Source organism: Sebastes umbrosus, chromosome 20 (genome assembly GCF_015220745.1).
Source record: "Sebastes umbrosus isolate fSebUmb1 chromosome 20, fSebUmb1.pri, whole genome shotgun sequence".
NCBI lineage: Eukaryota > Metazoa > Chordata > Actinopteri > Perciformes > Sebastidae > Sebastes > Sebastes umbrosus.
Genome location: NC_051288.1, coordinates 12072275 through 12085676, shown reverse-complemented (window position 1 = coordinate 12085676; position 13402 = coordinate 12072275). Strand labels below are relative to the sequence as shown.

The 13402-nt window shown below is 37.9% G+C and overlaps 1 protein-coding gene across 1 annotated transcript; it reads right to left on the bottom strand.

Annotated features, from left to right (window-relative positions):
- Window positions 1-1641: 1641 nt before the first annotated feature.
- On the bottom strand, window positions 1642-12795 carry stub1 (STIP1 homology and U-Box containing protein 1). Its single transcript, XM_037754948.1, has 8 exons — window positions 12661-12795; window positions 9207-9447; window positions 7530-7728; window positions 6456-6621; window positions 6239-6314; window positions 6066-6122; window positions 4963-5079; window positions 1642-3564 (listed from the first exon to the last, which is right to left on the bottom strand). The coding sequence occupies exons 2-8, from the start codon at window positions 9318-9320 to the stop codon at window positions 3439-3441; spliced, it is 855 nt and encodes a 284-aa protein (XP_037610876.1). The 5' UTR covers window positions 9321-9447; window positions 12661-12795; the 3' UTR covers window positions 1642-3438.
- Between the last annotated feature and the right edge of the window lie 607 nt (window positions 12796-13402).

Genomic DNA, 13402 nt, shown 5'->3' with positions numbered 1-13402 from the left:
ATGCTCTGACAATAGGCCCGGTGTGTGAGGGCTGGGTGACACTGTCCTTTTACATGTGACTGATGTAAACACACGTCATTTCACCTATGAGTGTTGCACATTGGCAAGAACAATCTGTGACAGCAGATGTCAGCCATGACAGAGATTTCTGCAGTTTAGCCTGTTCCACATTTTTCTATGCATGCCTACAAACACATATTGTCTACAAAATAACCTTACCCTTCTTTAGTTCAATAAAGAGTTATTCCTGAAGTGATAATTCACAGAAAAGGAGAAAAGTCTATCTCATCATTGAGGCCGGGGTGTTTTGTTGCTTTTAGTTGTACGATCCAAAAAGTCTCTCGTTGGAGTAATCTTTTTAGGCGGTCGTCTCCACTGATGTCCTTTTCAACAACTTCTAACACTATGACTTTCAGGGTGTTAGGGTTGCCATGTCCCATTCGCTCATAATGTAATGCCATAGCATAATCAATGTGCAGATGAAACAATTATTACCATGGGGAAAAAAAGCATTTTAATTTTGTTCAAACTCTACCGTGTGTCTTAGATCATTTTGAAGGAGATTTGCATTCTGCACTTTTTTGAGAATATATTCCACCCATGCAATGAGCCCTTCACGAGATTAAATAAGAACATATTATTTCACTTACTGCTAGTGGTATCTAGCCATGCAGATACTTTTTTTTACTTGGATGTGCCAGTGTTTTGAGATGATTGAGAATAGAAATACCCAAATATTGAAACTTATAATAAACTTATAACAATATAAAAACTATTTAACAGTCAGAAGGGACTATGAGAAATAAATAAATATGCAAATGTGCATTATTTCATGAGCATGATGGGCTTTAAATATCTGCATTTGTTTAAATCAATGTCATATCTCAGGGCAACACATGTCTAACAGTGATAATTTAATCATGACAGAGTGGATCAAATAACAGAAACGCCAGCAATTGATTAACTATAAACAGTTCTCATCTGATGGTCCTTTCAAGGATACATCAGTTTTATGCTGTGCGACCCGACTGGCCCGAGATTTTTGAGGCAAAACTATTATGTTGATATTTATTTTTAAAATTCAATAATGACATATCAGTTGATATTTTAACATTAAAAAAAACAGAAAAGAAACGTGACGGAGATAAACCACTTTCTGTAATGGTGACTTATTTGTTGACATATAAACCAATAATGAAATATCTGCATATTAGCCAATGTACTGGCTTGGCTGATTCATCAGTCGAGCTGTGATACAGATGTCAGGCCTGCTTTCGTGAAGAATTGATTATGTGTTTTCAAGAAAACACATGGCGACTTAAAGAGGTATTAAGAGGCTAAACAGTTGCTGTATGAATTTCAAATCATTGGAAACGATTGGAAAAGTATGCAATACAGCAGAAAGAAAAAGAAACGTGAAACAATCCTTATGAAAACTGACTCAAAAACAGTTAATGGGACATTTTGTTTGTAACAAACTACACACTCAAAAATAGGCATCAAGTCAAAAAAACAAATATTAGCTTCACCAAATTAGCATTTATTGTAGGATTCATGTCATGGATTGTACTGCAAAGCTGTTATTGGAAAACCATTTGATTCCCATTCACGGGTTTCTAATGAGCAGCAGTACAGACGTCATCATACTTGGTATCTCTTTAATGATAATGTAGTGTCACAAAAACAACAAAACCAACTAAAAGTTCACGGTTTAATGGGGGACAAATGAAAACTTAACCAGGCATTTATGTTATCAACATATCTACATTTAATACAGTTTTTCTCAAGCTCTAGGATTTCTCAAGAAAAGAAAAGAAACCTATTTTGTCAAGAAATAAAATCTGAGATACACAAGCAAATTATTTACACCATGCCTGCACCCCGACATGAACCACCGACAGGCCTAATTCACCACAGACACACATTCGGCTGGAAAACCTGTAAACTAATAGCACTGAAATGAAAATGTTTTTTTGTTTTTTTTTTAGGGAGAATGCTAGTGAACCAGCACCCAAAAACTTGGACCGAGGTAATGGAGGAGATAAAGATGGTCGTTACTTTTCCAGCATTTCTAACGCGGAGGAGGTTGGTACAGTGATGCTAGCGAACCTCAAATCCCTGCAACAAGACACCTTAAACTCAGTCTCACACCGGTTCACATAAGCTGCAACCATTGTGCATAAAATGAACAGCAAAAAGGTGAGAATAATGACAACCATCATCTTGCCTTTGCAAAGGAAAAGAAAATTCACTTCATGCGTGATGTGAGCGTCCACTGCCATTCCAGGCAAACAGCACGAGCCAAACACAACGTCCAAGCACATTTTTTTGTTTTTATGAACGACACAGACAGCACAGACCGTTCTCCAAGCATTTTTTTTAGCATCAACTCGAACAGCTGATGTCCTCTATCAATATTCAAACATTTTCAATTAATATCCAGCAATGTGAAACCTTTTTTTTTTGTATGCAGCTGTCGTTTTTCATTCATTTTCTGCATCCAGTTCAAGGCCGCTTTTCATGAAAAACCTTTTATTTGTCCTGATAAAAAACATTTTGAATTACTGTAGGTCAAGCCTAAACCTAAAGAGTATATTATGCATACATTCAACTTATTTAAATTGTCTGTAATGGGCTGTGATTGATATGCAAAGAAAAAAAAAACCTCAAAATCTACTCAAAATCTTACAGTATGGTGACATGGGTGGGTTTGTTTGGAGCGCCACCTGGAGGTGGAGAAGGGACTTGATTTCCTACGACTATTTTTCAGTTATCATCATGTAAAACTTGCATACAAACTAGTAGTCACCCTCGTTGAGAAACAGGTTTTTGGCATTTTAGGTACCACTTCAGCTAATATACATTAAGAAGCAGGCTCCAATGTGTAATGAAAAAATGCCTAAGAAATACTGGAGTAAATGCCAAATAACAGGCCAATGTCTTAATGTATTCAACCACCGTGTGTAATATTTTTAATATTGGTGGTTTCTGTGAAACACTGGAGTGCAATGCTGATGCTTTCCAAGGATTGTGGCACTCAGAGAGAAAGAGAGGCAGAGTAGAGAGGGAGCAAAGAGAGACCTGAGAACGTGGCCCCTTATTTTTGAGTAAAGAAGGGAGAGACTTGATACAGCATGACAGAAAAGGAAGAGGAGAAAGAGCAGAATGAAAGGGGGTTTTTAAAGGGAGCAGCAGGCCATGAACGCCGAGCCTCAGAACGTAGGAGCGGGGAGTTTTACAGCAAAGATAAAATGTGGGGAGGGGAAGAGGCAGACCGAGATACATGGCTCCCATTTGGTAGTCCATATAGTGTGGCTTTTCCCGCTTGTGTAAAGTACTTATCCAGGCAAGGGGGTGATCTGTTCTCTACAGTCTTGTGTTGTCCAGGCTTTATGTGGAGTATTGGGGGGGGTATGATGGAGAGATGGGAGGGTCCATTCAGTAGTCCTCCACCCAGCCGTTCTCCTGGATAAAGGCGTCGATCACTTCCTTCATGGCCAGGTTCGGGATCAGCTGGTCCTGGGTCAGGGGACTCCTGGTGACTGGGTCAAAATGACCCACTCGCTGCACGGAGAGCAGGTTAAATGCTAGTGTTAGCATCTGTTGTTGAAGTTTATAAATAATATATGCAAATAAGAACATTTTATTTGGGGTACAACCAAGCCCCCAGGAAGAGCACCGGGCTGTGAAGCAAATTTTCGTTAAGGCCAAATGTTGGTATTACAATTTCTGTGTCCGTCACGTGACGCCATTGGGTCCAAAAAGACTTTTCCATAGACTTACATTGGGAAAGAGACGTCCGTAACTCAGCAGATAATAGGGCTGGGAGGCGGAGTTAAAAGAAAACGCTAGTGTGCTTGCTCTACGAGCCCAATGGATGCGGAAGATTGCCAAATGATGCGGGTATTTCATCACTCAGCAGTCGGGCCATTTTGGCTTCATGCACCACTGAGCAACTCTCATAGGAATGTACAGGAGCTTGCCTACAACACTGTATCCATTTCTCTTTATACATCGTACAACCACACCTACAATACAATGTTTCATTTACCCTCCACAAGTAACCAGTGAACCAGAGCTTGTAAACACATATCATACGGGCTCACAAAAATAGGGGGGGAAATAAAGATTTGAATCTTATCAGCAACTGAATACCTTATTTTGAAATCTAACCACTAGCACTGAAATATTTTATTTTGAAAAACACCGATATCAAAGTATGTTTAGTTTAGTTGTTAAAAATGTTCTAACTTCAAGTTGTGCATTTTCAAAACCAGGATCAAATGATCACACTACCTTGGAGGAAGCTAAACAATGTTGTCTTCATTCCTATGGTTGTGTCTAACACTTGTTTCAGACTGTGGAGTCAGGAACATCTACAATGTCTTCATCTTATCTTAACCTCCAGACACTCAGAGACTCCTCACATAGGGCAAACCAAATGTGAAGGACTCTCAGGCCTTTTAAAATACCAAACAGAGGACAAAGAACAAATAATACATTCATGATGACGTTCAAATGGCTTCATGTCTGACAATTTCCCCAGATAGGTGGTTTTTCAAAGTAAAATACTTTGTTGGTATTTAAGGTTCAACTTTAAATATTCAGTTGTGATACATTTTCAAATTTAGGTATTCAGTTGACTCAAACCTTTATGGCCATTATTTGTTTCCATACGAGACATTTGTTAAATAGATAAACCTAAATAAAGACGTAGTCTAAATGCAGTTCATACAAACCACTTTGAATTAACTTTACTTCATGTCAGGGATGGAAATTAGCACTAGCCAAATGCTGGTAAAATATGCAAGTGGCTGCTAGATTTGCTTCATTCACCAGCAAAAAGAACAATGGTAATCTATTGAGTGGCAGGAGGACAAAAAAGTTACTAAATCAGTGGTTATAATAATAAAAAAAAAATAATAAAAAGTAAACTCTGCATGCAGCTGACGATGGTTTTACCTGTAGGTGCTCTTCAATGTCCTTGCGATCATATGTGATCCCACTGGGTGTGATGCAGGGCTCCCTCATCAGCTCAAAACTGATCTTCCCACACAGGTAATCTGGGATCTCCCGCTTCTGAACGGACGACAAAGTGCAGCAAGAGTCACGCTGATGTAATGCCAAGAGATGTATGAATATAATACCATAACAGTGCGATATAGCTTGGATCTTGACTTACGGGGTTCGTTATAGTTTAAAGACAAACTGCTGCTTGTGCAATACTATCCACATTAATGTCCTCTGAAACCACATCACCTAGTCCAACTATTAGATGAGATCTTATATGAACCAAAGCTCATACTAAAAATATCATCAAATTGTTGAAATGAAGGTAATATAAAAAGAAAATTCTTTCCTCAGGATTTCCCAGTTCTATACTGAACTAACCCCGGCCTTCACACCTTCTAACACATACAAGACAAACACCCTGTTGGCAGTGAGTGGTGTCATTTCAACTGACAATTACATGACAACTACCTCTGTTCAGTCAACAACTATCTATAGCAGCAAAGATAATTAAACACTACAAGCCCTGGCAAACAAATAGTGATGGTTACCATAGAAACAGCTTGGGCTGGAAATAAGACATAAACTGTCTGTCTTTAGTATAGGTGCATTTTTTTTTAGACACAAGCATTGATGGTAACAGATAATTTAATTATACAACGCAGGAAGACTGTCCACATGCTGAAAAACAACAAATCTGAAATGTAACTGCACACAGATCTGAAAGTGTGCTCGAGTCTATTTCTCTTGTTGCTATGTCAACGATCAAAGGAGAATGGTGTGAAGTAGGTGTGTACTGTTAGTAAAGATGCATTTGTGTGGGTGACTGTGATCAGTGCGTGCCTGTCTGTTTGTTAGCCCTGTAATGGAATGATGGTGACCTATCCAGGATGTTTCCCTGCTTTTTTCCCAAATGCATCCTAGTATAAACTCCATAAACTCCTCCTATAATTAGAATAAGTGGGTATATGGAAATGACTGACTGAATGAATGCAATTCTAATCTATTACATGCTCAATTGATAGTAATAACAATGACTTCATTTTCATACTCACTTTTCTTTTCTCATCCACTTGAGAGAAGAGCTCATCCATGTCCATTCGATACTTGTCCTAAGTAGGTCACATTTCCATGTTACCAGACATATTCACGATGGAATATATAATTACTATATTTGTTCATTAAAAGCATGATAAACAAATAAGTCCAAGACATATATAAAACGTACATGTTTTGATGCAATCTTGGCAGAATCCCCTCCATTCTGATTGTCGTCCTGTTTCTCTTTGTATTCTTCAAGTTCTCTGCATAAATACAAAGTTATTATAAAATAACACCTCCACTCAGAACAAAATAATAATGATACCCACATGACAGACTAGGGATTTGTGTGATAATCCAGTGATTATCCGGCTGGATATTTGACTGCCGCTCCACCGTCTCACCTTTCCTTCTCAGCCAGTATGAGTTTAGTCAGATAGGCGTGTAACTCGTTCTCCTGGTTGATGCGCTTCTCCTCGATGCTATTCCAACGTTTCTTCTTTGCGATGCGCAAGGCGCTGGGGATGTCATCTCCAAAATTCAGTCTCTGCTCTTTAGCCAGGTTATAAGCTGTAGAAAAACATCATGACATCAACCCTGGTTTACCACTTAAGTGTTTTCTTTCCTTCTGACATCTCTTGTTCCATAGACAACGTAGCAACGATTTAGATATATAAAACTCCCCATACCTTTCGCTGTTGAATATTATTGTTCCAATGATAGAAAACCCTGACAAAGCATACTGTAAGAAATCCCTGCAAACATATGCTGTGCCCATAAAGCGCCTCAGAGTAAAAGAGCTGATAAAAGAGCCACTAGAGTTTAAAAAGAAAGTCTTAAAGGTCCCATATAATGCTAATTTTCAGGTTCATATTTGTATTTTGTGTTTCTACTAAAACATGTTTACATGCTGTAATGTAAAAAAAAAAATCCTTTATTTTCCTCATACTGTCTGCCTGAATATACCTGTATTTACCCTCTGTCTGAAACGCTCCGTTTTAGCGGATTTTGACAGAATTGCAAAAGAATTGCAACAGAATTGCGTTGCTAGGCAACAGCTTGGGTCCATGTGTACTTCCTGTCAGCTGATGACATTCACATACACTGCAACCAGGAATAAACTGGGTCAATTTAGAATGTTTACGTTTAAAATTACGTCAAGGGTCTAAATATTGTATATTTGTGACATCACGAATGGGCAGAAATTCCTGACGGCTTGTTTTAAATGCAGAGTTTCTGAACACGGGCTGTGTGTATTTCCCTGTGGATTGAGTGTTGCGATACTTTCACAGTATTTATATAGGACTTAAACCTGCTTTATTATAAAAAAAAAACATGAAAATCTCACTTTTTTTATAATATGGGACCTTTAAATATAAATTAGGTAACACTGTGCAGTATAATGAGCAAGCTGCTTCCACACACCACCCGCAAAACGTTGCAAAACTTTCACCATCTTCCAGTAGTTTTGCGCTGACCTTTCTGCAGGTTGCCGATGGCCTCGTCGTAATTCTCCAGCTCCAGGTGACACTGACCCAGGAAAAAGTGGGCCTTTACTGACTGGCTGTCCAGCTCCAGCGCATGCTTACAATCTGCCAGAGCCTTGTCATGCTGCTGCAGCTTCACATGGCAGAGAGCCCTGTTGGTGTAGTACACTGCCACCGATGGATTACGGTTCTGGGAGAACACAACAGGACATACCAGACAATAAACATGCACTGTATAACATCATGGCACTGTAAGACTTTCACATCCACTCTTTAACAAAGGATGATGCTGTTTTAGATAGCCATTCTCACCATTAGTATTACAGTATAATAGTCATACATTATACTTATGACTAAAATACATACACGGGAAATTAAGTTTTGAATTGACTACTGAAAATTCAGACCACATAAATTCAGATAGGTGGTGATGACTTCAGGTCAGTCTTCACTTGGATGAATAATAGAACAAACTCGATGAGCCTCAAGTTTAATACAACATAAATCTGATATCAGAGAAGATCTTGGTACAGCATGCATAGACGCAGTCATACCAAAAACTTAAAGTAACATAGGAGTCACTCAGCCTTATACAGGATCTCCCACGTCAACCAGGATCACATGATCACACTACCTTGGAGGAAGCTAAACAATGTTGTGTTCATTTCTATGGTTGTGTCTAACACTTGGGTTCAGACTGTGGAGTCAGGAACTGCTACAATGTCTTCATCTTATCTTAACCTCTAGACACTCAGAGACTCCTCACATAAGGCATACCAAGTGTGAAGGACTCTGAGGCCTTTTAAAATACCAAACAGAGGACAATGAACAAATAATACATTCATGATGACGTTTAAATGTCTTCATGTCTGACAATTTCCCCAGACAGGGGGTTTTCAAAGTAAAATACTTTGGTGGTATTTAAGGTTTAACTTTAAATATTCAGTTGTCATACATTTTCAAATTTAGGTATTTAGTTGACTCAAACCTTTATGGCCATTATTTGTTTCCATACAATACATTTGTTAAATAGATAAACCTAAATAAAGACATAGTCTAAATGCAGTTCAAACAAACCACTTTGAATTAACTTTATGAGAAAATGACCGAATTGTGTTAAAATGAGAGCGAGATCGCAGGATTCTGTACAAGATATTGAGAGAAACCCAGAAAAAGCTTATCAAAAGCCGAAGTAAATACATAACAAGACAGCGTTTCTTGCTTAAATCGTGGCTAGTTATTGTTGTTCTTTGCTGTGAGTTTTCTGCACAGACTCATTTGGCCCACTACTGTACTCCTCATCATCCAAAGGGCTACCTAACTTGGTAGTTTAAAAGTCATGAATTTCAAATGTTCATGTCAGGGGATGGAAATTAGCACCAGCCAAGTGCTGATAAAATATGCAAGTGGCTGCTAGATTTGCTTCAACCAGGATCACATGATCACACTACCTTGGAGGAAGCTAAACAATGTTGCCTTCATTCCTGTGGTTGTGTCTAACACTTGGGTTCAGACTGTGGAGTCAGGAACATCTATCATCTTTATCTTTAACCTCCAGACACTCAGACACTCCTCACATAAAGCATACCAAGTGTGAAGGACTCTGAGGCCTTTTAAAATAAACAAAACAGAGGACAATGAACAGATAGACAATGACTGGTTACTCACAATAGCTTTGCTGTAACACGTAGCAGCCTCCTGGTACTTGCGGCAGAGGAACAGCCGGTTCCCCTGCTCCTTCAGCTCCTGCGCGGTAGAGCTCTTCTCCGGGCTGCCGGCCATCTTCTCCACCGGCTCCGCGGGGCCCGCCTCGCCCTGCTTCCCTATCCTGTTCCCCGTCTCTTCGGCTGGCTAAGACTGCTGACAGGTCCCAAGTATGCCCTGTCGTCGCCTCCTGGATCCTCACACGCTAGATCAGACAGTGCATTGTTAAAGTTAAAGTCACACACTCTGCAATGCACCTGCACTGCGCGTCTGTCTTTAGGAGGTGCAGTCCTTGATGTTGATGCAAAAAAAAAAAAAAAGCATCCGTTTAAATTCGCTGACTTTGCACACACAGCTCACATAAAATACAGTGAGGTGGCTAGACTGAGCCGGCGAATTAACTATTCATGTGACGAGGAGCATCACTGGTGACTAAATGAGGAGCACAGCTAGCTAGGCTAACCATTACACACTCACGGTGCTTCCCTGTCTCTCGCCTCAGAGACAGTTTTACCCTCAGACTGTACTGGACAGTAGCACTAAATGAATGCAGAGCTGTGGATTGTGTTATGGATGTTTTTTAAGGTTGTTTTATAATTTTATTCTCAGGGTATTGTCTTTATTTATTGTATTTATCAACTGTACTATTTATAGATTTTAATAATAATAAACTTTATTTGTATAGCACCTTTCCAAACATAGTTACAAAGTGCTTTGCATGAGTTATAATAGTGCAAACATCAAGATCAAAACAATACAGAATAAAAACATAGGCCAAAATAAAATGTTGAACATAAAGACTTATGTAGAAAAAGTCAACAGTAATGACATTTAAAACAAGGGATTGCTATAAAAAAGTCCTTCCTGTAAAGGTAGGTTTTGAGGCATGATTTAAAAGAAGAAACAGAGATTTAAGGGCTGAGAGAGAGAGAGAGAGAGCCAGGGTAAAAATGCATTTCATTGCATTTCACTGTACACTGTACTTTTAAATGCATATGACAAATAAACTTGAGACTTGAAACTTGTAGCACTAAATGAATGCAGAGCTGTGGATTGTTTTATGGATGTTTTATAATTTTATTCTCAGGTATTGTCTTATTTATTGTAGTATTTATCAACTGTACTATTTATATATTGTAAGGGCTGAGAGAGAGTAGGATAAAATGTATTTCACTGTACACTATACTTTTAAATGCAATGACAAATAAAACTTGAAACTTGTTAGTGCAAGGCTATTAAAGCTGTAACGTTACACCCAGCTGCTAGACACAATGCTAGTTAGAGGTTGTAAACAAAGGCCCACTAACATTTGAGATGTTGCAGTAGCAAGCATAGAGACAGAGTGACAATGTGGTTAACTTTTGGGTGATGAGCTTTTTCTGTTAAGGCCACAAAACAGTGGAACAGCCTGCCTGACGATGTGAGGAGCTGCAGCTCTATCAGATCTTTAAAAACCAACTTCTGTTGAAAGCTGCTCAGCTTTGTACTCTCTGATCTTTACTGCATGGTCTGCATGACTTGCTTTTACTTGACAAGTTGTGATGTGCTATTGTGTGTAGCTGTGTTTTGTATGTTCTTTCTTGTATGACTGTAGTATGTTTCTTTGTTTTGTATGTTCTCTTCTTGTATGACTGTAGTATGTGTCTTTGTTTTGTATGTTCTTTCTTGTATGACTGTAGTATGTGTCTTTGTTTTGTATGTTCTCTTCTTGTATGACTGTAGTATGTGTCTTTGTTTTGTATGTTCTTTCTTGTATGACTGTAGTATGTCTTTGTTTTGTATGTTCTCTTCTTGCATGACTGTAGTATGTTTCTTTGTTTTGTATGTTCTCTTCTTGCATGACTGTAGTATGTCTTTGTTTTGTATGTTCTCTTCTTGCATGACTGTAGTATGTTTCTTTGTTTTGTATGTTCTCTTCTTGCATGACTGTAGTATGTGTCTTTGTTTTGTATGTTCTCTTCTTGTATGACTGTAGTATGTGTCTTTGTTTTGTATGTTCTTTCTTGTATGACTGTAGTATGTGTCTTTGTTTTGTATGTTCTCTTCTTGTATGACTGTAGTATGTGTCTTTGTTTTGTATGTTCTTTCTTGTATGACTGTAGTATGTCTTTGTTTTGTATGTTCTTTCTTGCATGACTGTAGTATGTTTCTTTGTTTTGTATGTTCTCTTCTTGCATGACTGTAGTATGTTTCTTTGTTTTGTATGTTCTCTTCTTGCATGACTGTAGTGTGTGTCTTTGTTTTGTATGTTCTCTTCTTGCATGACTGTAGTATGTGTCTTTGTTTTGTATGTTCTCTTCTTGCATGACTGTAGTATGTGTCTTTGTTTTGTATGTTCTTTTCTTGTATGATTGTAGTATGTTTCTTTGTTTTGTATGTTCTTTTCTTGCATGACTGTAGTATGTGTCTTTGTTTTGTATGTTCTCTTCTTGTATGACTGTAGTATGTTCTCTTCTTGTATGACTGTAGTATGTCTTTGTTTTGTATGTTCTTTCTTGCATGACTGTAGTATGTGTCTTTGTTTTGTATGTTCTTTCTTGCATGACTGTAGTATGTTCTCTTCTTGCATGACTGTAGTATGTTCTCTTCTTGCATGACTGTAGTATGTTTCTTTGTTTTGTATGTTCTCTTCTTGCATGACTGTAGTATGTCTTTGTTTTGTATGTTCTCTTCTTGCATGACTGTAGTATGTCTTTGTTTTGTATGTTCTCTTCTTGCATGACTGTAGTATGTTCTTTCTTGCATGACTGTAGTATGTTTTGTTTTGTATGTTCTCTCTTGTATGACTGTTGTATGTTTCTTTGTTTTGTATGTTCTCTCTTGTATGACTGTTGTATGTTTCTTTGTTTTGTATGTTCTCTTCTTGCATGACTGTAGTATGTCTTTGTTTTGTATGTTCTTTCTTGCATGACTGTTGTATGTTTCTTTGTTTTGTATGTTCTCTTCTTAGTATGTTTCTTTGTCTTTTGACCTGCCAAGGGACTTACAGATGTGGATTATCTTAAAGCTATAATCTGGTACAGTGCATCAAATGGTGACATCTATGTTTTAAACTGTACATGGTCCCTTTTAAATAAAATAAATGAGCTTTAGTCAGCAGCAGAAACAGAGATCGGGGCTTAGCTTAGCTAGATGTTAGCTGGCTAAACTAGCATAGTGAGCTATGTTCCGGGTGTTTGGCTAATAAGAGGACAGTTCAGCACAGCTCTATCACCTGTAGTGACAAAAGTAATCATCAATTAATAGGACTATAGGTGTTATTATTAGATTTATCTCTTCAACCCTGATGAGCAAAACCTCAGAAAACAGACATTAGCATGGAGCTAGGTTAGCTTGTTTTTGCTCCACACAGCTTCTACATTTTTGCTACTTTACATGGAAGTTAGGGTTTGTTTTCTGAGATCTTTCCACAACTTACCTTATAGAAGGAATGTTACATCCAGGTGAAATGGATTTGATATGGTTTGATAGCTTAATCGATATTTTTTCACCCATAACGAGCTGTCATGTCAGGTTGTTGTTATGCTGACGTCAAAGGCGCTGACGTGATGACGTCGACGGAAGCCGAGAGGACGTTTTTTTCTCTCTCATCTATCTAACAATAAATAGATTCAAGATTCAAGATTCAAGTTTATTGTCATTGTAAGTACAACGAAATTAGATTGTGACACCACATGGGTGCTAAAAAAAAAGATAATACAATAAAAAAGAGATAGTGCAATATAAATATAAAAAAAAATTAAAAGATAATACAATATAAAATGTAAAAATACAATATGTATATTGATGAGATGACAGTCTTGCCAGATTATTGCACAAAGTGTCCGTCAGATAATTATATAATTATTGCACAGCATCATATAATTATTGCACAGAGTGATCAGCATGTTATTGCACATATCCATAACAGTAGATTTACAGTATTTACATTGTAACAAGTGACACAAAAGTGACCAACGTGTTATTGCACATTTGCATTGCACGTGTTCAACTCAGACAGAGGAGACGTCAGAGTTCAGGAGGTTTATGGCAGTTGGGAAAAATAGACACTAAATAGACATTAATAATAATAATAATATAATAATAATTATTATAATAATAGACACTAAAGCCTTCTTCTTAACAGCCTATGCACTAAACACACTTTAGTAGGCTACTCT

Excerpts from the sequence above, each read along its gene's own strand:
- stub1 (XM_037754948.1), bottom strand. The coding sequence starts at position 9,320 with ATGGCCGGCAGCCCGGAGAAGAGCTCTACCGCGCAGGAGCTGAAGGAG. Across the intron at positions 6,123-6,238 it reads CCAAGATTGCATCAAAACAT|GACAAGTATCGAATGGACAT; the intron begins GTACGTTTTATA and ends TGACCTACTTAG. Across the intron at positions 5,080-6,065 it reads AAGTGGATGAGAAAAGAAAA|AAGCGGGAGATCCCAGATTA; the intron begins GTGAGTATGAAA and ends TCGTCCGTTCAG.